We start from the raw sequence: 22,690 nt of genomic DNA on the forward strand, positions 1-22,690 counted from the left end.
TACTTCGATGACTTTCCACCCAGTGTTTTTATACTTCCTGGAAGGATCGTGACTATTTTTGACACTTAAAGGATAAACAAGTTCCTTCATATCAGCAAGAGAGAATCCCTGCCCTGTGTCCTGTTCATTAATTCCAGGCTGTGAGGCGCCAAAACACAAAAAAAAGTCATGGGGGTGGATACTTTTGCAAGGCACTGTAAATATAAGGCATACAATGATCTGCTTAAAGGTACAGGGCCCTCTACTGACACGGAGTACCATGAAGAACATGTATCAGATTGTGCCCCAGAATGTTCCATTAAAGAAAGATGTAATTCATGTAGAAGGTATATAAGATAACACATTTATTGAATGGCCCTCACCCCCACAACAAATATTATTGGTGATCAGCCAAGTTATCAAAAATTAGATTCGGCTGCTTCACCAAATTTCACAAAGAAATTAGATTCAATACGAATTACAGTAGTTTGTCACGAATCGCATTCCATTCTATGTAGCGGGCGCAATGCTTGGGATTGGCAATTGTGCCGCCTACCGTCATTGAACCCCTTGGACGCCACGTTCATCACTGATTGCTGCATCTGACATTGAGGCCTTTCAGGGGTTAATCAGGGGCCGTTGCAGCCATTTTGATTGAAGAAACCATGCAATCACACTGGTCAGACACAGTGACATCATTACTGATGACTGTCACCACGGCCTTTCCACGAGCAAATGGATGAGGTGAGTATATATATTTTTACTGCCATTTTAGGATAAACGGATTTGTTACCTCAAAGGACGAGGAAATTCGCCTTTGTGGAGAATCAAATTTTTCCTGAAATTCAGATCGAAGTAGATTTGTTTCCCTTCGATTCGCTGAACACTAGATATTATATATGACTAATCGATTGTCTTCTGGCGGCTTCTAAGAGCGAGGAGAACATCACAAAATAAAACTGACTAGAAACTGAAGAAATGGAAAATGCTGCCAAGATGGAAGGAGCTTATCTGAACAAATCCTATAGAAAGTGCAGTCCGTGTCTGGGCCAAAATTGTGGAGGAATTCACCATTGGCGTCCATAGAGGATTGTCCACATAAAGGATCACCATCCACCATTCATGGCAGAATTCCCCCCATTACATCGATTGGACGCAGATATATTGGCTCCTCCTCCACATCCACACAGGACATCATCTCTTGCATTCTTCTGATATCTTCTTCAAGTAGTTTTTCCCTTTGTCTCTCGTGATCTAGATCCATTTGAGGGTCATTCTTCATGTTTGGTTTTTTGTACTGCTCCTGGAGTTTCCTCTTAATGGAGGCTTCCTCCCTGTAGATCTTCTCCCTCTCCTTCACATACATTTTCACATATCTCCTTCTCCTTCTCATCTCTCTCTCTGGGTTTCGAGGTTTCTCCGCTTGAATCTGAACTTCTTTTACGACTTCATGTAAAAACTTTAGGACCACTTCATGTTTGCCTCTTAACTTAGAGTGATCTTCTGGAGTATAGTTCTCAATAGAAAAAATTTTGTTGACTCCCATACTCCTGAAGGTAGCTTCTCTCTTTGTCAATTCACCGTGTGTTTTGTTGGTCAGAACTACGAAGGGGAATATCCCTGAAAGATGAATGATAATTTTTTTTTAGTTGCATGTCATACATTATGGTCCCCATACAGGCTCGGGCTGGCCCACCGGGGAGGCGGGGGATTCCACGATGGGGGCCACCAGTTTTCTGCACCCGGAGATAATACGGAGGAGTAATTATTTCTCTTGTTTCTCAAGAGAGATAATTATTGTAGCCACTAGGTGGCAGGATCGCACAGTGATGCAGCCTCCTACTGGTGTACATTGTACAGGAGGCCCCACAGTATCTTCTAGACTTACTGGCTGCTGCTGGCAGTGAAGGAGGAGACAACATGTCTGGCCATCCTCCTGCCCTCCCTGCTGTCAGAAAACTGGCTGCTGGAGAGAAGGACTCCTCTGCGGTGCTGGGCTGATTTCTCAGGTGTGTGACAGTAGTGAGCTGTAGGAGACTGTAAGGGGAAATAGGGGATTTGTTAATAGCAGACTCAGATCTGTGTATGTGTGCTGCTCTCTGCAGAGTTCAGAGTGGCATTGGGGGGACTCTGCCCTAGGTCCTCCCAATGCCTCTGCTTTAGGTGCACCCCCATTAGTTCCACAGCTCCAGATGCCCCCACTCTAAATGCACCGCTAATATTGTCTCTTCTCCAGGTGCCCCTGCTCCAGGATCCGCACTATTACCCTGCCTCCAGTGACCCTAATACCCCTGCTCCAGGATCCCCACTATTACCCTGCCTCCGGTGACCCTAATACCCCTGCTCCAGGATCCCCACTATTACCCTGCCTCCGGTGACCCTAATACCCCTGCTCCAGGATCCGCACTATTACCCTACCTCCGGTGACCCTAATACCCCTGCTCCAGGATCCCCACTATTACCCTGCCTCCGGTGACCCTAATACCCCTGCTCCAGGATCCGCATCATTACCCTACCTCCGGTGACCCTAATACCCCTGCTCCAGGATCCGCACTATTACCCTGCCTCTGGTGACCCTAATACCCCTGCTCCAGGATCCGCACTATTACCCTGCCTCCGGTGACCCTAATACCCCTGCTCCAGGATCCGCACTATTACCCTACCTCCGGTGACCCTAATACCCCTGCTCCAGGATCCGCACTATTACCCTGCCTCCGGTGACCCTAATACCCCTGCTCCAGGATCCGCACTATTACCCTGCCTCCGGTGACCCTAATACCCCTGCTCCAGGATCCGCATCATTACCCTACCTCCGGTGACCCTAATACCCCTGCTCCAGGATCCCCACTATTACCCTGCCTCCGGTGACCCTAATACCCCTGCTCCAGGATCCCCACTATTACCCTGCCTCCGGTGACCCTAATACCCCTGCTCCAGGATCCCCACTATTACCCTGCCTCCGGTGACCCTAATACCCCTGCTCCAGGATCCGCATCATTACCCTACCTCCGGTGACCCTAATACCCCTGCTCCAGGATCCGCACTATTACCCTGCCTCCGGTGACCCTAATGCCTCTGCTTCAGTTATCACCCTCCGTTTGTGCCCTTTGCTCACGTTGCTCCTCTAGCACCTTTGCTTGGGCTTTGTTAAAGGTTTTGACCTGCAAAGGGGGTTGGACTTATGCTGAAAACTTCTGCCCAGTGCGTCCCGTTCTTCGGTATTGACACATACAGTTTACATGGCGGCAGTGATGATATTCCGTATTTACAGGCATCACTGCTGCCAGGTAAAGAGATACTGGTGGTGGAGGATTTAAAGGGGTTGTCCAGGTTTTTAAGTCATCCTCTCCACACCATAGGGCATAACTATATGAATAGTGGGGTCCGATTCTGTTCCCCTTCTTTAAGGTGTGACCGGCCACACATACGCCCTGCTGCTCCACTGGAAATAGCCAGCGCTGTACTGCGCCATCTCCGGCGACCCCATAGAGAACGGATGGAGAGGCAGGGCATATGGGGGATCAGTGGGGGCTCCAGCGTTCAGACCCCCACCGATCACGTAGTTATCCCCGATCCTGTGGATAGAGCAGAACTAGAAGAGTGGACACCGGCCCTTTAACAGGCGAGCATTTCTGTTTTACTTTGACACATATTTTGGGCCATATTTTTTATTTTTATTTTATTTTTATTTACACCCAAAGAAAACCTTTAGGCCTCTTTCACACAAGCGAGTTTTCCGCGCGGGTGCAATGCGTGATGTGAAAGCATTGCGCCCGCACGGAATCCGGACCAATTCATTTCAATGGGTCTGTGTACATGAGCGTTGGTTTTCACGCATCACTTGTGCGTTGCGTGAAAATCGCAGCATGTTCTATATTCAAACAAGTGCGTGTGCGATGTGTTTTTCACTGATGGTTGCTAAGAGATGTTGTTTGTAAACATTCCGTTTTTTATCACGCGCGTGAAAAACGCATCAATGAGCATTTCACCCGCGCAATAAAAACTGAACAACTGAACGCAATCGCAGACAAAACTGACTGCAAGTACTTGCGAAATGGGGCGAGTTTTTCTGAACGCATCCGGACCTAATCCGGATCGTTCGTGTGCAAGGGGCCTTAAGGGCAGGGAGTGTGAACAGGTCCAACAGCTCTGACACGACGGGTGAGAAGTGTCTGATTGGTGGGACCCCCGCGATCACGGGAACGTGGTCTTACATAGATTGGCGGTCATGTAACTGAACCTCTCCGGACCCCTTTGTTCGCAGTCAGACCCCCGCAATCTGATACTTATCACCGGTCCTGTAGGTGAGAGGTCATTATGGTCGGAGAACCCTTTTATTATCCTGTAGATTATGGACAATCTGAGGAGGGGAAGATTTGGTGAGTTTCCTGCTGGACATTTCTGCTTAAAGGGTTAAACAGGTTAAAGGGTTTGTGTCACTTCAGTAAATGGCATTTATCCTGCAGTTACTACCAGGCACTTACTAATGTATTGTGATTCTCCATATTGCCTCCTTTCCATCACATTATACACAGCACGTATCCGTGGTTACGACCACCGTGTAATCCAGCAGCGGTGGCCGTGCTTACACACTATAGGGAAAGGCTGGAAGTGCTCATAGGCCAACGCCTTTACCTATAGTGTGCGAACACGGCCACCGCTGCTGGATTACACGGTGGTCGTAACCACGGATACGTGCTGTGTATAATGTGATGGAAAGGAGGCAATATTGCAGCGTCCTACTACGTGTGTGGGCGCTGCTTAAAAGTACTTTTTGATCCTAACAATAGCCTTGTGACTAAAATAATAGACGGGTGACTAAAATAATAGACGGTGGAGGTGCAGTAGACATCGCATATCTAGATTTTAGTAAGGCTTTTGATACTGTCCCACATAGAAGACTTATCAATAAACTGCAGTCATTGAGCATGGACTCCCATATTGTTGAGTGGATTAGGCAGTGGCTGAGGGACAGACAACAGAGGGTTGTAGTCAATGGAGAACATTCAAAACAAGGTCATGTTACCAGTGGGATTCCACAGGGATCTGTACTGGGACCAATTTTGTTTAATATCTTTATCAGCGACATTGCAGAAGGCCTCGATGGTAAGGTTTGTCTTTTTGCTGATGACACAAAGATATGTAACAGGGTTGATGTTCCTGGAGGGAAACGCCAAATGGAAAAGGATTTAGGAAAACTAGAAGAACGGTCAGAACTCTGGCAACTGAAATTTAATGTGGATAAGTGCAAGATAATGCACCTGGGGCGCAAAAACCCAAGAGCAGAATATACAATCAGTGATACAGTCCTAACCTCAGTATCTGAGGAAAGGGATTTAGGAGTAATTATTTCAGAAGACTTAAAGGTGGGAAGACAATGTAATAAAGCAGCACGAAATGCCAGCAGAATGCTTGGATGTATAGGGAGAGGTATAAGCAGTAGAAAGAGTGAAGTGCTTATGCCGCTGTACAGATCACTAGTGAGACCTCATCTGGAGTATTGTGCGCAGTACTGGAGGCCATATCTCCAGAAGGATACTGATACTCTAGAGAGAGTTCAGAGAAGAGCTACTAAACTGGTCTATGGATTGCAGGATAAAACTTACCAGGAAAGGACAAGAGAAAAGGACAGATTCAACTTCATCCAAAGGATAAAAGCCGTAAACCAGGCAGAAAGGACCTTTGGGATAGTCAGGTGAAGGATACCACAGCCTCCGGCCACCTCACCAGAAGATCCACTGACATTGAAGTAACCCACTGCTCCAAAACCACGACACCTGAACAGCCTACAACAGTGGATCTGCAGAATTACCTCTGTACCATCCAGAGACTGTATTCTGTGCTGCTGCAACCAAGAGACATCACCAGTAACAGCTGTGATCTGCATCTTACCACTGTCTACCTCATCATTACCACTACTGGTTGTACCACCATTACCGGTACTGGCGTCACGACAAAAACCATCAAGGGACTCAGCTGCCACAAGCATCCTAAGCACCCCTGACACCAAGGGCACCTCAACCTCCATCTTGGCTGATGCTTCCTACCACAGAGCGCGCCCCGGAGGATCTCGTGCCGTCCACCTCATCACTGTGCTGCCGGCCCAGGGAGGCTTCTGCTAACCGTGAGTAACTGATGAACTGGGTGTTATATTATTTGGCCCCTCATCGGCCGACCGTGCACCTCACGTGTTCCCCTGCGACTGGCGGCAATATGGACAATCACAATACATTAGTAGTAACTTCCTCTACATGATAAATGCCACTTGCTGAAGTGAGAGGACCCCTTTAACCCCTTTAGGTCTGCTACACTGAATAGGGTTAGGCATACATGTCTTGGCGTGTTTCCTATGTGTGATTGGTGTGTGCTCTATATGTTCTATGTATCAGTGGTCTATGTGCAGCATGTGACATATGTGCCACGTGTCCAGTGAGTGGTTGGTGAGCGCTGCTGTGTCTTGTTTCTGACCGGCTTCCGTGCAGGATATCCACATATGTGTAAATCCTGGCGCACGTATGTTTGTGCACGCTGCTGTGTCGGCCATCACACGCCATCTGTAATATTCCTATTATAACGGTAACGGCTCCTGAACACGAGCGCCAGATGTTTCGCAGTCTGCAAATTGTGGATCCACAAAACATGGAAGCCGGGTGTGTGCATCCCACATTATGGGAACAGAGCGGCCTCTAACAGAAGCCTGCCCTCCTGGTCTGTAATAGGACGTGTTCTATAGAGCGGCCTCTAACAGAAGCCTCCTGTCCTGCTCTGTAATAGGACGTGTTCTATAGAGCGGCCTCTAACAGAAGCCTCCTGTCCTGGTCTGTAATAGGATGTGTTCTATAGAGCGGCCTCTAACAGAAGCCTCCTGTCCTGGTCTGTAATAGGACGGGTTCTATAGAGCGGCCTCTAACAGAAGCCTCCGGTCCTGGTCTGTAATAGGACGTGTTCTATAGAGCGGCCTCTAACAGAAGCCTCCTGTCCTGCTCTGTAATAGGACGTGTTCTATAGAGCGACCTCTAACAGAAGCCTCCTGTCCTGCTCTGTAATAGGACGTGTTCTATAGAGCGGCCTCTAACAGAAGCCTCCCCTCCTGCTCTGTAATAGGACGTGTTCTATAGAGCGGCCTCTAACAGAAGCCTCCTGTCCTGGTCTGTAATAGGACGGGTTCTATAGAGCGGCCTCTAACAGAAGCCTCCGGTCCTGGTCTGTAATAGGACGTGTTCTATAGAGCGGCCTCTAACAGAAGCCTCCTGTCCTGCTCTGTAATAGGATGTGTTCTATAGAGCGGCCTCTAACAGAAGCCTCCTGTCCTGCTCTGTAATAGGATGTGTTCTATAGAGCGGCCTCTAACAGAAGCCTCCTGTCCTGCTCTGTAATAGGACGTGTTCTATAGAGCGGCCTCTAACAGAAGCCTCCCCTCCTGCTCTGTAATAGGACGTGTTCTATAGAGCGGCCTCTAACAGAAGCCTCCTGTCCTGGTCTGTAATAGGACGGGTTCTATAGAGCGGCCTCTAACAGAAGCCTCCGGTCCTGGTCTGTAATAGGACGTGTTCTATAGAGCGGCCTCTAACAGAAGCCTCCTGTCCTGCTCTGTAATAGGACGTGTTCTATAGAGCGGCCTCTAACAGAAGCCTCCTGTCCTGCTCTGTAATAGGACGTGTTCTATAGAGCGGCCTCTAACAGAAGCCTCCTGTCCTGCTCTGTAATAGGACGTGTTCTATAGAGCGGCCTCTAACAGAAGCCTCCTGTCCTGCTCTGTAATAGGACGTGTTCTATAGAGCGGCCTCTAACAGAAGCCTCCTGTCCTGCTCTGTAATAGGACGTGTTCTATAGAGCGGCCTCTAACAGAAGCCTCCTGTCCCGCTCTGTAATAGGACGTGTTCTATAGAGCGGCCTCTAACAGAAGCCTCCTGTCCTGCTCTGTAATAGGACGTGTTCTATAGAGCGGCCTCTAACAGAAGCCTCCTGTCCTGCTCTGTAATAGGACGTGTTCTATAGAGCGGCCTCTAACAGAAGCCTCCTGTCCTGCTCTGTAATAGGACGTGTTCTATAGAGCGGCCTCTAACAGAAGCCTCTGGTCCTGGTCTGTAATAGGACGTGTTCTATAGAGCGGCCTCTAACAGAAGCCTCCTGTCCCGCTCTGTAATAGGACGTGTTCTATAGACCGGCCTCTAACAGAAGCCTCCTGCTCTGTAATAGGACGTGTTCTATAGAGCGGCCTCTAACAGAAGCCTCCTGTCCTGCTCTGTAATAGGACGTGTTCTATAGAGCGGCCTCTAACAGAAGCCTCCTGTCCTGGTCTGTAATAGGATGTGTTCTATAGAGCGGCCTCTAACAGAAGCCTCCTGTCCTGCTCTGTAATAGGACGTGTTCTATAGAGCGGCCTCTAACAGAAGCCTCCTGTCCCGCTCTGTAATAGGACGTGTTCTATAGAGCGGCCTCTAACAGAAGCCTCCTGTCCTGGTCTGTAATAGGACGTGTTCTATAGAGCGGCCTCTAACAGAAGCCTCCTGTCCTGGTCTGTAATAGGACGTGTTCTATAGAGCGGCCTCTAACAGAAGCCTCCTGTCCTGCTCTGTAATAGGACGTGTTCTATAGAGCGGCCTCTAACAGAAGCCTCCTGTCCCGGTCTGTAATAGGACGTGTTCTATAGAGCGGCCTCTAACAGAAGCCTCCTGTCCTGCTCTGTAATAGGACGTGTTCTATAGAGCGGCCTCTAACAGAAGCCTCCTCTCCTGCTCTGTAATAGGACGTGTTCTATAGAGCGGCCTCTAACAGAAGCCTCCTGTCCTGGTCTGTAATAGGACGTGTTCTATAGTGCGGCCTCTAACAGAAGCCTCCTGTCCTGGTCTGTAATAGGACGTGTTCTATAGTGCGGCCTCTAACAGAAGCCTCCTGTCCTGGTCTGTAATAGGACGTGTTCTATAGAGCGGCCTCTAACAGAAGCCTCCCCTCCTGGTCTGTAATAGGACGTGTTCTATAGAGCGGCCTCTAACAGAAGCGTCCTGTCCTGCTCTGTAATAGGACGTGTTCTATAGAGCGGCCTCTAACAGAAGCCTCCTGTCCTGGTCTGTAATAGGACGTGTTCTATAGAGCGGCCTCTAACAGAAGCCTCCCCTCCTGGTCTGTAATAGGACGTGTTCTATAGAGCGGCCTCTAACAGAAGCCTCCTGTCCCGCTCTGTAATAGGACGTGTTCTATAGAGCGGCCTCTAACAGAAGCCTCCTGTCCTGGTCTGTAATAGGACGTGTTCTATAGAGCGGCCTCTAACAGAAGCCTCCTGTCCTGCTCTGTAATAGGACGTGTTCTATAGAGCGGCCTCTAACAGAAGCCTCCTGTCCTGCTCTGTAATAGGACGTGTTCTATAGAGCGGCCTCTAACAGAAGCCTCCTGTCCTGCTCTGTAATAGGACGTGTTCTATAGAGCGGCCTCTAACAGAAGCCTCCTGTCCTGGTCTGTAATAGGACGTGTTCTATAGAGCGGCCTCTAACAGAAGCCTCCTGTCCTGCTCTGTAATAGGACGTGTTCTATAGAGCGGCCTCTAACAGAAGCCTCCTGTCCTGGTCTGTAATAGGACGTGTTCTATAGATGCGGCCTCTAACAGAAGCCTCCTGTCCTGGTCTGTAATAGGACGGGTTCTATAGAGCGGCCTCTAACAGAAGCCTCCTGTCCTGCTCTGTAATAGGACGTGTTCTATAGAGCGGCCTCTAACAGAAGCCTCCTGTCCTGCTCTGTAATAGGACGTGTTCTATAGAGCGGCCTCTAACAGAAGCCTCCTGTCCTGCTCTGTAATAGGACGTGTTCTATAGAGCGGCCTCTAACAGAAGCCTCCTGTCCTGCTCTGTAATAGGACGTGTTCTATAGAGCGGCCTCTAACAGAAGCCTCCCCTCCTGCTCTGTAATAGGACGTGTTCTATAGAGCGGCCTCTAACAGAAGCCTCCTGTCCTGGTCTGTAATAGGACGGGTTCTATAGAGCGGCCTCTAACAGAAGCCTCCGGTCCTGGTCTGTAATAGGACGTGTTCTATAGAGCGGCCTCTAACAGAAGCCTCCTGTCCTGCTCTGTAATAGGACGTGTTCTATAGAGCGGCCTCTAACAGAAGCCTCCTGTCCTGCTCTGTAATAGGACGTGTTCTATAGAGCGGCCTCTAACAGAAGCCTCCTGTCCTGCTCTGTAATAGGACGTGTTCTATAGAGCGGCCTCTAACAGAAGCCTCCGGTCCTGGTCTGTAATAGGACGTGTTCTATAGAGCGGCCTCTAACAGAAGCCTCCTGTCCCGCTCTGTAATAGGACGTGTTCTATAGACCGGTCTCTAACAGAAGCCTCCTGTCCCGCTCTGTAATAGGACGTGTTCTATAGAGCGGCCTCTAACAGAAGCCTCCTGTCCTGGTCTGTAATAGGACGTGTTCTATAGAGCGGCCTCTAACAGAAGCCTCCTGTCCTGGTCTGTAATAGGACGTGTTCTATAGAGCGGCCTCTAACAGAAGCCTCCTGTCCCGGTCTGTAATAGGACGTGTTCTATAGAGCGGCCTCTAACAGAAGCCTCCTGTCCCGGTCTGTAATAGGACGTGTTCTATAGAGCGGCCTCTAACAGAAGCCTCCTGTCCTGCTCTGTAATAGGACGTGTTCTATAGAGCGGCCTCTAACAGAAGCCTCCTCTCCTGCTCTGTAATAGGACGTGTTCTATAGAGCGGCCTCTAACAGAAGCCTCCTGTCCTGGTCTGTAATAGGACGTGTTCTATAGAGCGGCCTCTAACAGAAGCCTCCTGTCCTGGTCTGTAATAGGACGTGTTCTATAGAGCGGCCTCTAACAGAAGCCTCCTGTCCTGCTCTGTAATAGGACGTGTTCTATAGAGCGGCCTCTAACAGAAGCCTCCTGTCCTGCTCTGTAATAGGACGTGTTCTATAGAGCGGCCTCTAACAGAAGCCTCCTGTCCTGCTCTGTAATAGGACGTGTTCTATAGAGCGGCCTCTAACAGAAGCCTCCTGTCCTGGTCTGTAATAGGACGTGTTCTATAGAGCGGCCTCTAACAGAAGCCTCCTGTCCTGCTCTGTAATAGGACGTGTTCTATAGAGCGGCCTCTAACAGAAGCCTCCTGTCCTGGTCTGTAATAGGACGTGTTCTATACTGCGGCCTCTAACAGAAGCCTCCTGTCCTGGTCTGTAATAGGACGGGTTCTATAGAGCGGCCTCTAACAGAAGCCTCCTGTCCTGCTCTGTAATAGGACGTGTTCTATAGAGCGGCCTCTAACAGAAGCCTCCTGTCCTGCTCTGTAATAGGACGTGTTCTATAGAGCGGCCTCTAACAGAAGCCTCCTGTCCTGCTCTGTAATAGGACGTGTTCTATAGAGCGGCCTCTAACAGAAGCCTCCTGTCCTGGTCTGTAATAGGACGTGTTCTATAGAGCGGCCTCTAACAGAAGCCTCCTGGTCTGTAATAGGACGTGTTCTATAGAGCGGCCTCTAACAGAAGCCTCCTGTCCTGGTCTGTAATAGGACGTGTTCTATAGAGCGGCCTCTAACAGAAGCCTCCTGTCCTGCTCTGTAATAGGACGTGTTCTATAGAGCGGCCTCTAACAGAAGCCTCCTCTCCTGCTCTGTAATAGGACGTGTTCTATAGAGCGGCCTCTAACAGAAGCCTCCTCTCCTGCTCTGTAATAGGACGTGTTCTATAGAGCGGCCTCTAACAGAAGCCTCCTGTCCTGCTCTGTAATAGGACGTGTTCTATAGAGCGGCCTCTAACAGAAGCCTCCTGTCCTGGTCTGTAATAGGACGTGTTCTATAGTGCGGCCTCTAAAGGAAGCCTCCTCTCCTGGTCTGTAATAGGACGTGTTCTATAGAGCGGCCTCTAACAGAAGCCTCCTGTCCTGGTCTGTAATAGGACGTGTTCTATAGAGCGGCCTCTAACAGAAGCCTCCTGTCCTGGTCTGTAATAGGACTTGTTCTATAGAGCGGCCTCTAACAGAAGCCTCCTGTCCTGGTCTGTAATAGGACGTGTTCTATAGAGCGGCCTCTAACAGAAGCCTCCTGTCCTGGTCTGTAATAGGACATGTTCTATAGAGCGGCCTCTAACAGAAGCCTCCTGTCCTGCTCTGTAATAGGACGTGTTCTATAGAACGGCCTCTAACAGAAGCCTCCTGTCCCGGTCTGTAATAGGACGTGTTCTATAGAGCGGCCTCTAACAGAAGCCTCCTGTCCTGCTCTGTAATAGGACGTGTTCTATAGAGCGGCCTCTAACAGAAGCTTCCTGTCCTGCTCTGTAATAGGACGTGTTCTATAGAGCGGCCTCTAACAGAAGCCTCCTGTCCTGGCCTGTAATAGGACGTGTTCTATAGAGCGGCCTCTAACAGAAGCCTCCTGTCCTGCTCTGTAATAGGACGTGTTCTATAGAGCGGCCTCTAACAGAAGCCTCCTCTCCTGCTCTGTAATAGGACGTGTTCTATAGACCGGTCTCTAACAGAAGCCTCCTGTCCTGGTCTGTAATAGGACGTGTTCTATAGAGCGGCCTCTAACAGAAGCCTCCTGTCCTGCTCTGTAATAGGACGTGTTCTATAGAGCGGCCTCTAACAGAAGCCTCCTGTCCTGGCCTGTAATAGGACGTGTTCTATAGAGCAGCCTCTAACAGAAGCCTCCGGTCCTGCTCTGTAATAGGATGTGTTCTATAGAGCGGCCTCTAACAGAAGCCTCCTGTCCTGCTCTGTAATAGGACGTGTTCTATAGTGCGGCCTCTAACAGAAGCCTCCTGTCCTGGCCTGTAATAGGACGTGTTCTATAGAGCGGCCTCTAACAGAAGCCTCCTCTCCTGCTCTGTAATAGGACGTGTTCTATAGAGCGGCCTCTAACAGAAGCCTCCTGTCCCGCTCTGTAATAGGACGTGTTCTATAGAGCGGCCTCTAACAGAAGCCTCCTCTCCTGCTCTGTAATAGGACGTGTTCTATAGAGCGGCCTCTAACAGAAGCCTCCTGTCCTGCTCTGTAATAGGACGTGTTCTATAGAGCGGCCTCTAACAGAAGCGTCCTGTCCTGCTCTGTAATAGGACGTGTTCTATAGAGCGGCCTCTAACAGAAGCCTCCTGTCCTGCTCTGTAATAGGACGTGTTCTATAGAGCGGCCTCTAACAGAAGCCTCCTGTCCTGGTCTGTAATAGGACGTGTTCTATAGAGCGGCCTCTAACAGAAGCCTCCTGTCCTGCTCTGTAAAATGTCCCTGTCCTGTTCCTCTGCCAGCACGGGTCACCAGTTCAGACTCCAGTCCAGCTCTGTGAGGATCCGCCCCAGGCCCTGACCGCGCTCTGCCAGCAGCACAAACAGTAAGTCAGCATCGGGGAGGAGGTGAAGCAGCAGCGGGCACAGTCCACAGGGGGAAGGATGGCACACTGTATAAGAAGTAGCAGAAGCGGGCACAGTCCATGGAGAAGGATGGCACACTGTATAAGAAGTAGCAGAAGCGGGCACAGTCCATGGGGGAAGGATGGCACACTGTATAAGAAGTAGCAGCAGCAGGCACAGTCCATGGGGGAAGGATGGCACACTGTATAAGAATTAGCAGCAGCAGGCACAGTCCATGGGGGAAGGATGGCACACTGTATAAGAATTAGCAGCAGTGGGCACAGTCCATGGGGGAAGGATGGCACACTGTATAAGAATTAGCAGCAGCAGGCACAGTCCATGGGGGAAGGATGGCACACTGTATAAGTAGCAGCAGCAGCGGGCACAGTCCATGGAGAAAGATGGCACACTGTATAAGAATTAACAGCAGCAGGCACAGTCCATGGGGGAAGGATGGCACACTGTATAAGAAGTAGCAGCAGCTGGCACAGTCCATGGGGGAAGGATGGCACACTGTTTAAGTAGCAGCAGCAGCGGGCACAGTCCATGGGGGAAGGATGGCACACTGTTTAAGAAGTAGCAGCAGCAGGCACAGTCCATGGGGGAAGGATGGCACACTGTATAAGAAGTAGCAGCAGCTGGCACAGTCCATGGGGGAAGGATGGCACACTGTATAAGTAGCAGCAGCAGCGGGCACAGTCCATGGGGGAAGGATGGCACACTGTATAAGTAGCAGCAGCAGCGGGCACAGTCCATGGGGGAAGGATGGCACACTGTATAAGTAGCAGCAGCAGCGGGCACAGTTCATCGGGTAAGGCCAGGTAATCAGATTTCGGTATTCTGGTCCAGCCACCAGCAGAATTCCAGAATGCCGGATCCAGCGTACGCCAAACACTGCTGACACCTGCCGGATCCCATTCACAATCATGGGGTCATACGAGATCCCACATGCAGCGGTGTTTTGCCCTTTGTTTTTGCCAGAATCTGCAAGGGAGGCTTCTGCTGGAACCTCTGCGGCAGATGTGCACGTACCCCGAGGGGTGCGATGGGTCACTCACAAGGGGGCCCAATTCAGGTTCTTGCCATGGGGCCCAGTGATTTCTATGTGTGCCCCTGGCCAAACCTGCTGATTATGGTGGGACCAGGTGATGTACGCATATGGGGACTTCCTGACTGTCCCCAGCAGATGAAGTCGGAGACATGTTTGCCATTTTTACCTGAGGCATCTGGCAATGGCATACGCGTCTATCCTCACTGAGAACACATCCAGCACATACTCAGCTGAGCCGAGCATGCACGTGAAGAAGCCCCGCTCAGTCCCAGAGCCTAGGAGAGTTGATGGGAAGCGGTATTACCTGTTAGGGTTTGGGAGATCTGTAGGACCGCCTTCAGTTCTCCTTCTTCTTCTGGCGTTACTGATTTTGTTATACTGAAAGAATAAGAGAAGACTGAACCATGAACGTTCCTTCTACTACTTTATTATCTACCAACGAGTTCCCAAAGACGAGGGGAACAAACAGTTAAGGGAATAGGAAGAAGTGAGTGATGCATTCTGTAACCATATCTGAGAGATGGGAGAAGCAAGAAAGAAATCTGAGACGGGGTGTACTGCAACCGTAGTTAAAGGGGTATTCTGATTAGAGAAAATAATCCCTGTGTACAGGATAGGGGATAGCTACTAGATTGGTGGGGCTCTACTGCTGGGAGAACGGGAGCCCTGTACCCCGTGGAGCACACTGAAATGGACGGAGAGGCTGATCGGAAACGCACACAGCCGCTCCATTTATTTCCGTCCAGCCGGAACATCAATTTCAGAGGGGCTTCATGGGGTATGGGGCCCACGTTCTCGTGATCAGTGAAGGTCCTAGTGATAGGAACCCCACAGATCTAATAGTCATCCCCTACACTTTGGATAGGGGATACCTTTGTCTAACCCCATTAACTATCCTTATAACAACATCCAGACCCCACATAGTTCTACAGAAACAAATCTGGATCAAAGGCTACTTGGAATTCTAGAGAGATCTAAGGCTCATGATGTCCTAGTGATCCATGGTGCTCTAGTGAGATGCATGGCATGCTAGGGAGATCTAAGTCCCAAGGGCTACTGTAACGATCTAGCTTTCATGTTCCAAGGGTTCAATAATGATCTACATTTCAAAGGCCGCCATAGTGATCTAAGTCTCATGGCTTTCTCATGATCTCAGTTGCATGGGCTTCTAAAGCGATCTTGGTTCCACAAAGTTCTAGTGATCTGGGTTCCATGAGATTCTTCAGTGAGCCAAGTTTAATAGGGTTCTAGTGATCTATTTTCATGGAGATTATAGTGGTCTGGGCTGTATCCAGTAAAATGACGAGTGTTTTGATATTGTAGACATTATATGAACCCTAACATGTGAGTGCATTACCGAAAGAGAGAAACAGAAGAAAGAGCATCAATAAAGTTTAGAAAACCACCTTTCAGTTTGAGACCATTCAGCTAAGCCTTCCACCACCTTCTATGATGTCTCCCTGTAACATGATCATTAAACTCCGATAGGGCAGTGGCCTGAAGAAGGATGATGAACATTTGCGAGGAGCTCGATGAGGCCACCTCTACCTGGTCCTACTATGTACAGTGTACTCAGAAGCATCCTGGGTATAGAACCCGCTATATGTCACCTGTGCCTCCGATGGTATGACTGCCGGGAGCGTCCTCTCACCTGTACACAAGCACCGGGACCACAAAGTCTGAGACCCTGACGCTATCCTTGGCTTCATTAATCTTGTTGATGAGTTCATACTTCTTGGTCCATTTGACTGGTTCATCCAGGGGCAACAAATTACCTTTTGCATGACAAAGCACAACAGGGGTCAGTCCTGAAAATTTCGTTGACTTTGTCCTTGAAAGCTAAATTGCTTGAATTTCTTAAAGAAAACCTACATGAAGAGTTACAGGACCAGATTACAATGGACAATGACCAAGAGGAGATTTTCTGGTTCAGGCCATGACAATAAAGGGAGTCTGTCACCTAATCTGAGCCTTTTAGACCGCTCAGATAAGGTTGTAGACTCCTGTGCCCACATTACAATGATACCTTTGATTGTGCTGTCCCTCCGGCGAGTGCCCAGGGGCGGTGTCTGTGCAGCGAGTGCCCAGGGGCGGTGTCTGTGCAGCGAGTGCCCAGGGGCGGTGTCTGTGCGGCAAGGGCCCTGGGGCGGTGTCTGTGCGGCGAGTGCCCAGGGGCGGTGTCTGTGCGGCGAGTGCCCAGGGGCGGTGTCTGTGCGGCGAGTGCCCAGGGGCTGTGTCTGTGCGGCGAGTGCCCAGGGGCTGTGTCTGTGCGGCGAGTGCCCAGGGGCGGTGTCTGTGCGGCGAGTGCCCAGGGGCGGTGTCTGTGCGGCGAGTGCCCAGGGGCGGTGTCTGTGCGGCGAGTGCCCAGGGGCGGTGTCTGTGCGGCGAGTGCCCAGGGGCGGTGTCTGTGCGGCGAGGGCCCAGGGGCGGTGTCTGTGCGGCGAGGGCCCAGGGGCGGTGTCTGTGCGGCGAGTGCCCAGGGGCGGTGTCTGTGCGGCGAGGGCCCAGGGGCGGTGTCTGTGCGGCGAGGGCCCAGGGGCGGTGTCTGTGCGGCGAGGGCCCAGGGGCGAGTGCCGTGGGGCGGTGTCTGTGCGGCGAGTGCCCAGGGGCGGTGTCTGTGCGGCGAGGGCCCAGGGGCGGTGTCTGTGCGGCGAGTGCCCAGGGGCGGTGTCTGTGCGGCGAGGGCCCAGGGGCGGTGTCTGTGCGGCGAGGGCCCAGGGGCGGTGTCTGTGCGGCGAGGGCCCAGGGGCGAGTGCCATGGGGCGGTGTCTGTGCGGCGAGGGCCCAGGGGCGGTGTCTGTGCGGCGAGGGCCCAGGGGCGGTGTCTGTGCGGCGAGGGCCCAGGGGCTGTGTCTGTGCGGCGAGTGCCCAGGGGCGGTGTCTGTGCGGCGAGTGCCCAGGGGCGGTGTCTGTACGGCGAGTGCCCAGGGGCGGTGTCTGTGCGGCGAGTGCCCAGGGGCGGTGTCTGTGCGGCGAGTGCCCAGGGGCGGTGTCTGTGCGGCGAGTGCCCAGGGGCGGTGTCTGTGCGGCGAGGGCCCAGGGGCGGTGTCTGTGCGGCGAGGGCCCAGGGGCGGTGTCTGTGCGGCGAGGGCCCAGGGGCGAGTGCCGTGGGGCGGTGTCTGTGCGGCGAGTGCCCAGGGGCGGTGTCTGTGCGGCGAGGGCCCAGGGGCGGTGTCTGTGCGGCGAGTGCCCAGGGGCGGTGTCTGTGCGGCGAGGGCCCAGGGGCGGTGTCTGTGCGGCGAGGGCCCAGGGGCGGTGTCTGTGCGGCGAGGGCCCAGGGGCAGTGTCTGTGCGGCGAGGGCCCAGGGGCGGTGTCTGTGCGGCGAGGGCCCAGGGGCGGTGTCTGTGCGGCGAGGGCCCAGGGGCGGTGTCTGTGCGGCGAGGGCCCAGGGGCGGTGTCTGTGCGGCGAGGGCCCAGGTGCGGTGTCTGTGCGGCGAGGGCCCAGGGGCGGTGTCTGTGCGGCGAGGGCCCAGGGGCGAGTGCCATGGGGCGGTGTCTGTGCGGCGAGGGCCCAGGGGCGGTGTCTGTGCGGCGAGGGCCCAGGGGCAGTGTCTGTGCGGCGAGGGCCCAGGGGCGGTGTCTGTGCGGCGAGGGCCCAGGGGCGGTGTCTGTGCGGCGAGGGCCCAGGGCGGTGTCTGTGCGGCGAGGGCCCAGGGGCGGTGTCTGTGCGGCGAGGGCCCAGGGGCGGTGTCTGTGCGGCGAGGGCCCAGGGGCGGTGTCTGTGCGGCGAGGGCCCAGGGGCTGTGTCTGTGCGGCGAGGGCCCAGGGGCTGTGTCTGTGCGGCGAGGGCCCAGGGGCTGTGTCTGTGCGGCGAGGGCCCAGGGGCTGTGTCTGTGCGGCGAGGGCCCAGGGGCTGTGTCTGTGCGGCGAGTGCCCAGGGGCGGTGTCTGTGCGGCGAGTGCCCAGGGGCGGTGTCTGTGCGGCGAGTGCCCAGGGGCGGTGTCTGTGCGGCGAGTGCCCAGGGGCGGTGTCTGTGCGGCGAGTGCCCAGGGGCGGTGTCTGTGCGGCGAGGGCCCAGGGGCGGTGTCTGTGCGGCGAGGGCCCAGGGGCGGTGCCTGTGCGGCGAGGGCCCAGGGGCGAGTGCCGTGGGGCGGTGTCTGTGCGGCGAGTGCCCAGGGGCGGTGTCTGTGCGGCGAGGGCCCAGGGGCGGTGTCTGTGCGGCGAGTGCCCAGGGGCGGTGTCTGTGCGGCGAGGGCCCAGGGGCGGTGTCTGTGCGGCGAGGGCCCAGGGGCGAGTGCCATGGGGCGGTGTCTGTGCGGCGAGTGCCCAGGGGCGGTGTCTGTGCGGCGAGGGCCCAGGGGCGGTGTCTGTGCGGCGAGGGCCCAGGGGCGGTGTCTGTGCGGCGCGGGCCCAGGGGCGGTGTCTGTGCGGCGCGGGCCCAGGGGCGAGTGCCATGGGGCGGTGTCTGTGCGGCGAGGGCCCAGGGGCGGTGTCTGTGCGGCGAGGGCCCAGGGGCGGTGTCTGTGCGGCGAGGGCCCAGGGGCGGTGTCAGTGCGGCGAGGGCCCAGGGGCGGTGTCTGTGCGGCGAGGGCCCAGGGGCGGTGTCTGTGCGGCGAGGGCCCAGGGGCGGTGTCTGTGCGGCGAGGGCCCAGGGGCGAGTGCCATGGGGCGGTGTCTGTGCGGCGAGTGCCCAGGGGCGGTGTCTGTGCAGTGAGGGCCCAGGGGCGGTGTCTGTGCGGCGAGGGCCCAGGGGCGGTGTCTGTGCGGCGAGGGCCCAGGGGCGGTGTCTGTGCGGCGAGGGCCCAGGGGCGGTGTCTGTGCGGCGAGGGCCCAGGGGCGGTGTCTGTGCGGCGAGGGCCCAGGGGCGGTGTCTGTGCGGCGAGGGCCCAGGGGCGGTGTCTGTGCGGCGAGGGCCCAGGGGCGGTGTCTGTGCGGCGAGGGCCCAGGGGCGGTGTCTGTGCGGCGAGTGCCCAGGGGCGGTGTCTGTGCGGCGAGGGCCCAGGGGCGGTGTCTGTGCGGCGAGGGCCCAGGGGCGGTGTCTGTGCGGCGAGGGCCCAGGGGCGGTGTCTGTGCGGCGAGGGCCCAGGGGCGGTGTCTGTGCGGCGAGGGCCCAGGGGCGGTGTCTGTGCGGCGAGGGCCCAGGGGCGGTGTCTGTGCGGCGAGGGCCCAGGGGCTGTGTCTGTGCGGCGAGGGCCCAGGGGCTGTGTCTGTGCGGCGAGGGCCCAGGGGCTGTGTCTGTGCGGCGAGGGCCCAGGGGCTGTGTCTGTGCGGCGAGGGCCCAGGGGCTGTGTCTGTGCGGCGAGTGCCCAGGGGCGGTGTCTGTGCGGCGAGTGCCCAGGGGCGGTGTCTGTGCGGCGAGTGCCCAGGGGCGGTGTCTGTGCGGCGAGTGCCCAGGGGCGGTGTCTGTGCGGCGAGTGCCCAGGGGCGGTGTCTGTGCGGCGAGGGCCCAGGGGCGGTGTCTGTGCGGCGAGGGCCCAGGGGCGGTGTCTGTGCGGCGAGGGCCCAGGGGCGAGTGCCGTGGGCGGTGTCTGTGCGGCGAGTGCCCAGGGGCGGTGTCTGTGCGGCGAGGGCCCAGGGGCGGTGTCTGTGCGGCGAGTGCCCAGGGGCGGTGTCTGTGCGGCGAGGGCCCAGGGGCGGTGTCTGTGCGGCGAGGGCCCAGGGGCGAGTGCCATGGGGCGGTGTCTGTGCGGCGAGTGCCCAGGGGCGGTGTCTGTGCGGCGAGGGCCCATGGGCGGTGTCTGTGCGGCGAGGGCCCAGGGGCGGTGTCTGTGCGGCGAGGGCCCAGGGGCGGTGTCTGTGCGGCGAGGGCCCAGGGGCGGTGTCTGTGCGGCGAGGGCCCAGGGGCGGTGTCTGTGCGGCGAGGGCCCAGGGGCGGTGTCTGTGCGGCGAGGGCCCAGGGGCGGTGTCTGTGCGGCGAGGGCCCAGGGGCGGTGTCTGTGCGGCGAGGGCCCAGGGGCGAGTGCCATGGGGCGGTGTCTGTGCGGCGAGTGCCCAGGGGCGGTGTCTGTGCAGTGAGGGCCCAGGGGCGGTGTCTGTGCGGCGAGGGCCCAGGGGCGGTGTCTGTGCGGCGAGGGCCCAGGGGCGGTGTCTGTGCGGCGAGGGCCCAGGGGCGGTGTCTGTGCGGCGAGGGCCCAGGGGCGGTGTCTGTGCGGCGAGGGCCCAGGGGCGGTGTCTGTGCGGCGAGGGCCCAGGGGCGGTGTCTGTGCGGCGAGGGCCCAGGGGCGGTGTCTGTGCGGCGAGGGCCCAGGGGCGGTGTCTGTGCGGCGAGGGCCCAGGGGCGGCGTCTGTGCGGCGAGGGCCCAGGGGCGGCGTCTGTGCGGCGAGGGCCCAGGGGCGGCGTCTGTGCGGCGAGGGCCCAGGGGCGGTGTCTGTGCGGCGAGGGCCCCATGGCGGCGTCGGTGCGGCGAGGGCCCAGGGGCGGCGAGGGACAGCACAAATAAAGGTATCATTGGAATGAGGGCACAGGAGTCTACAACCTGATCTGATTGGTCTAAAAGGCTCAGATTCGGTGACGGACTCCCTTTAATCACCAACAGAGCTGAAGTCTATTATTCGGATCAGCGTTTTCGATGCTGGTCTTACTAACCCTGCGCTGGCGCTGGATGCGCCTAAGTTATGTGGAGGTGATGGACATGTATCTTGCTTAAATCTATACCAGCTTCTTCGCTGGGGGAGATTTAAGTAATTTTCTATGCCAAAAACATGATAAATAAGATGGGGGGCCGGCTCGCCCCCTTCCCTGCCGCCCCTCCCCCCCCATCTTTTTCCACCACCTCAGAAAAGTGGTGTCAGCAGGGAAAAGTCACAGATTTGGCTGCAAATCACTTTAGTGACCAAATAGGCAACAAAGGTTTGGCAAAAAGTGGCGCACTTCTCATCATAAATAACCCCCTAAATTTTTTACTGGGGAAATTATCAGAGATGCCACAATTTCTCCGAAACTTGCCTGCTGTTCCTTCTCACATCAGCATTACTATATTACACACTGTTCTTCACTTACCGAGCTGAGCAAAGATCTCTCCGCTCTCATAGCCTCCGATTATGCCAAAGCCACGGTTGTCCACCAGAGTAATGGTCTCCGTCAAGGGGTATGATCTCCTCTCCAGTGTTTGGCCTCCATAGTTATCAGCAGAACTGGTAGAGTTCTTGTAGCTCCCATCTTCCCAAACATACATGCAACTGTTAATGAATGCAGATTTACCATGACCGGCGAAGCCAAACATCTGGATGAGAATACGGGAGAAGCCCTGGCTGCCATGTGTACAATGATCAAAGCTAAAACGACCAATATTGTGTCTAATTCTATCTGGATCCCCGGCCATGAGCACCTCTCCTCTGCCTTCCTTCACGACTGCACAGACAGGGGTGCAAGGTTCTCCACCGACTCCTCCTAGACCTGACTTTATGGGCCATTTGCATATTACTTATCAGAGTGTCGCGTTCTTGTGTCTTACAGAATATATGGACATCAGGTAATAAATGCAACGTAAACATGTCTGTAGCCAGAAGGACGCAGGGGCCATGAACAGTGGAACGATACATACTGGTGCCTCTAGCGGCTGACGTCCAGGACTGGACAGAGGTCCATACTGCACCTGAGGTGTCCTCAGATGAGGGTTGGAGTAGTTCTTACTATGGTTATCGGGATGGTCATCTCTGGGCCATGGTTGTATGTGAATGCTGCAGATTAAGCATCTGCTGAGATTTTCTGCAGCATGTGGTAGGAATTACTAAACACGCCTGCATCTCTCTGGTACTGCGCAATGCTGCAGATTTTCTGCATGCGATTCGGCAATGGAACATCTGCCCCGTACCTGCTACGTGTGAACATGCCCTTAGAATCTGCAATAGTCCCAATAACTAATTTCTGCTTTCCGTGTCAGTGACAAAAGCGTACACGTTTCATCCGTGAACGGTCTTTGTGTCCGTTTTTACCTTATATGCGTCATCCGTAATTCCCTGACAATGCTCAGCTGAAAATTACACGGACCCGTAGACTTCAATGGGTATGCTTGGTCTGCATCATGGATGAAAGTAGTGATTCTTTTACTGTAGAGAGAGCATAGGGAGACTGCAGGGACAGTGCAGGTTGAGTGTAATCGCGGTGTGCATCCTGTTCCACTGCTGGCACATTCACAGTTAATCTGTTGTCATATATATGGACTTACTGTATGTCAGACTCAGTATTAAAGGGCGGTCTAATGTCTAATGTATCTCCAAAACATTCAGTGGAAAAATGGGGGTGCACTGCTAACAGACCAACCCAATGTCTGATATACGCGGAAAATAAATCCAAATCCAAGATAATAGCCTGAAGTAACCTGGGATAATGCAGGGTAGGGAAAAGCTAAATAGTTTATTAATAAAAATATATGCAATATAAGACATCCGCA

At 54.4% G+C, this 22,690-nt stretch overlaps 1 protein-coding gene across 1 annotated transcript; it reads right to left on the reverse strand.

Moving 5' to 3' along the window:
* Positions 1-336: 336 nt before the first annotated feature.
* On the reverse strand, positions 337-21,732 carry LOC122945832. The gene is made up of 4 exons (XM_044305059.1): positions 21,298-21,732; positions 16,008-16,131; positions 14,661-14,734; positions 337-1,599 (listed from the first exon to the last, which is right to left on the reverse strand). The coding sequence occupies exons 1-4, from the start codon at positions 21,617-21,619 to the stop codon at positions 1,100-1,102; spliced, it is 1,020 nt and encodes a 339-aa protein (XP_044160994.1). The 5' UTR covers positions 21,620-21,732; the 3' UTR covers positions 337-1,099.
* Between the last annotated feature and the right edge of the window lie 958 nt (positions 21,733-22,690).

This window comes from Bufo gargarizans, chromosome 8, assembly GCF_014858855.1.
Source record: "Bufo gargarizans isolate SCDJY-AF-19 chromosome 8, ASM1485885v1, whole genome shotgun sequence".
Classification (NCBI taxonomy): domain Eukaryota; kingdom Metazoa; phylum Chordata; class Amphibia; order Anura; family Bufonidae; genus Bufo; species Bufo gargarizans.

Coding starts and splice junctions, on each gene's coding strand:
- LOC122945832 (XM_044305059.1), bottom strand. CDS start 21,619: ATGGCCGGGGATCCAGATAGAATTAGACACAATATTGGTCGTTTTAGC. Junction 16,132..21,297: donor AGAGATCTTTGCTCAGCTCG/GTAAGTGAAGAA, acceptor GTCATGCAAAAG/GTAATTTGTTGCCCCTGGAT. Junction 1,600..14,660: donor GATCTCCCAAACCCTAACAG/GTAATACCGCTT, acceptor TTCATCTTTCAG/GGATATTCCCCTTCGTAGTT.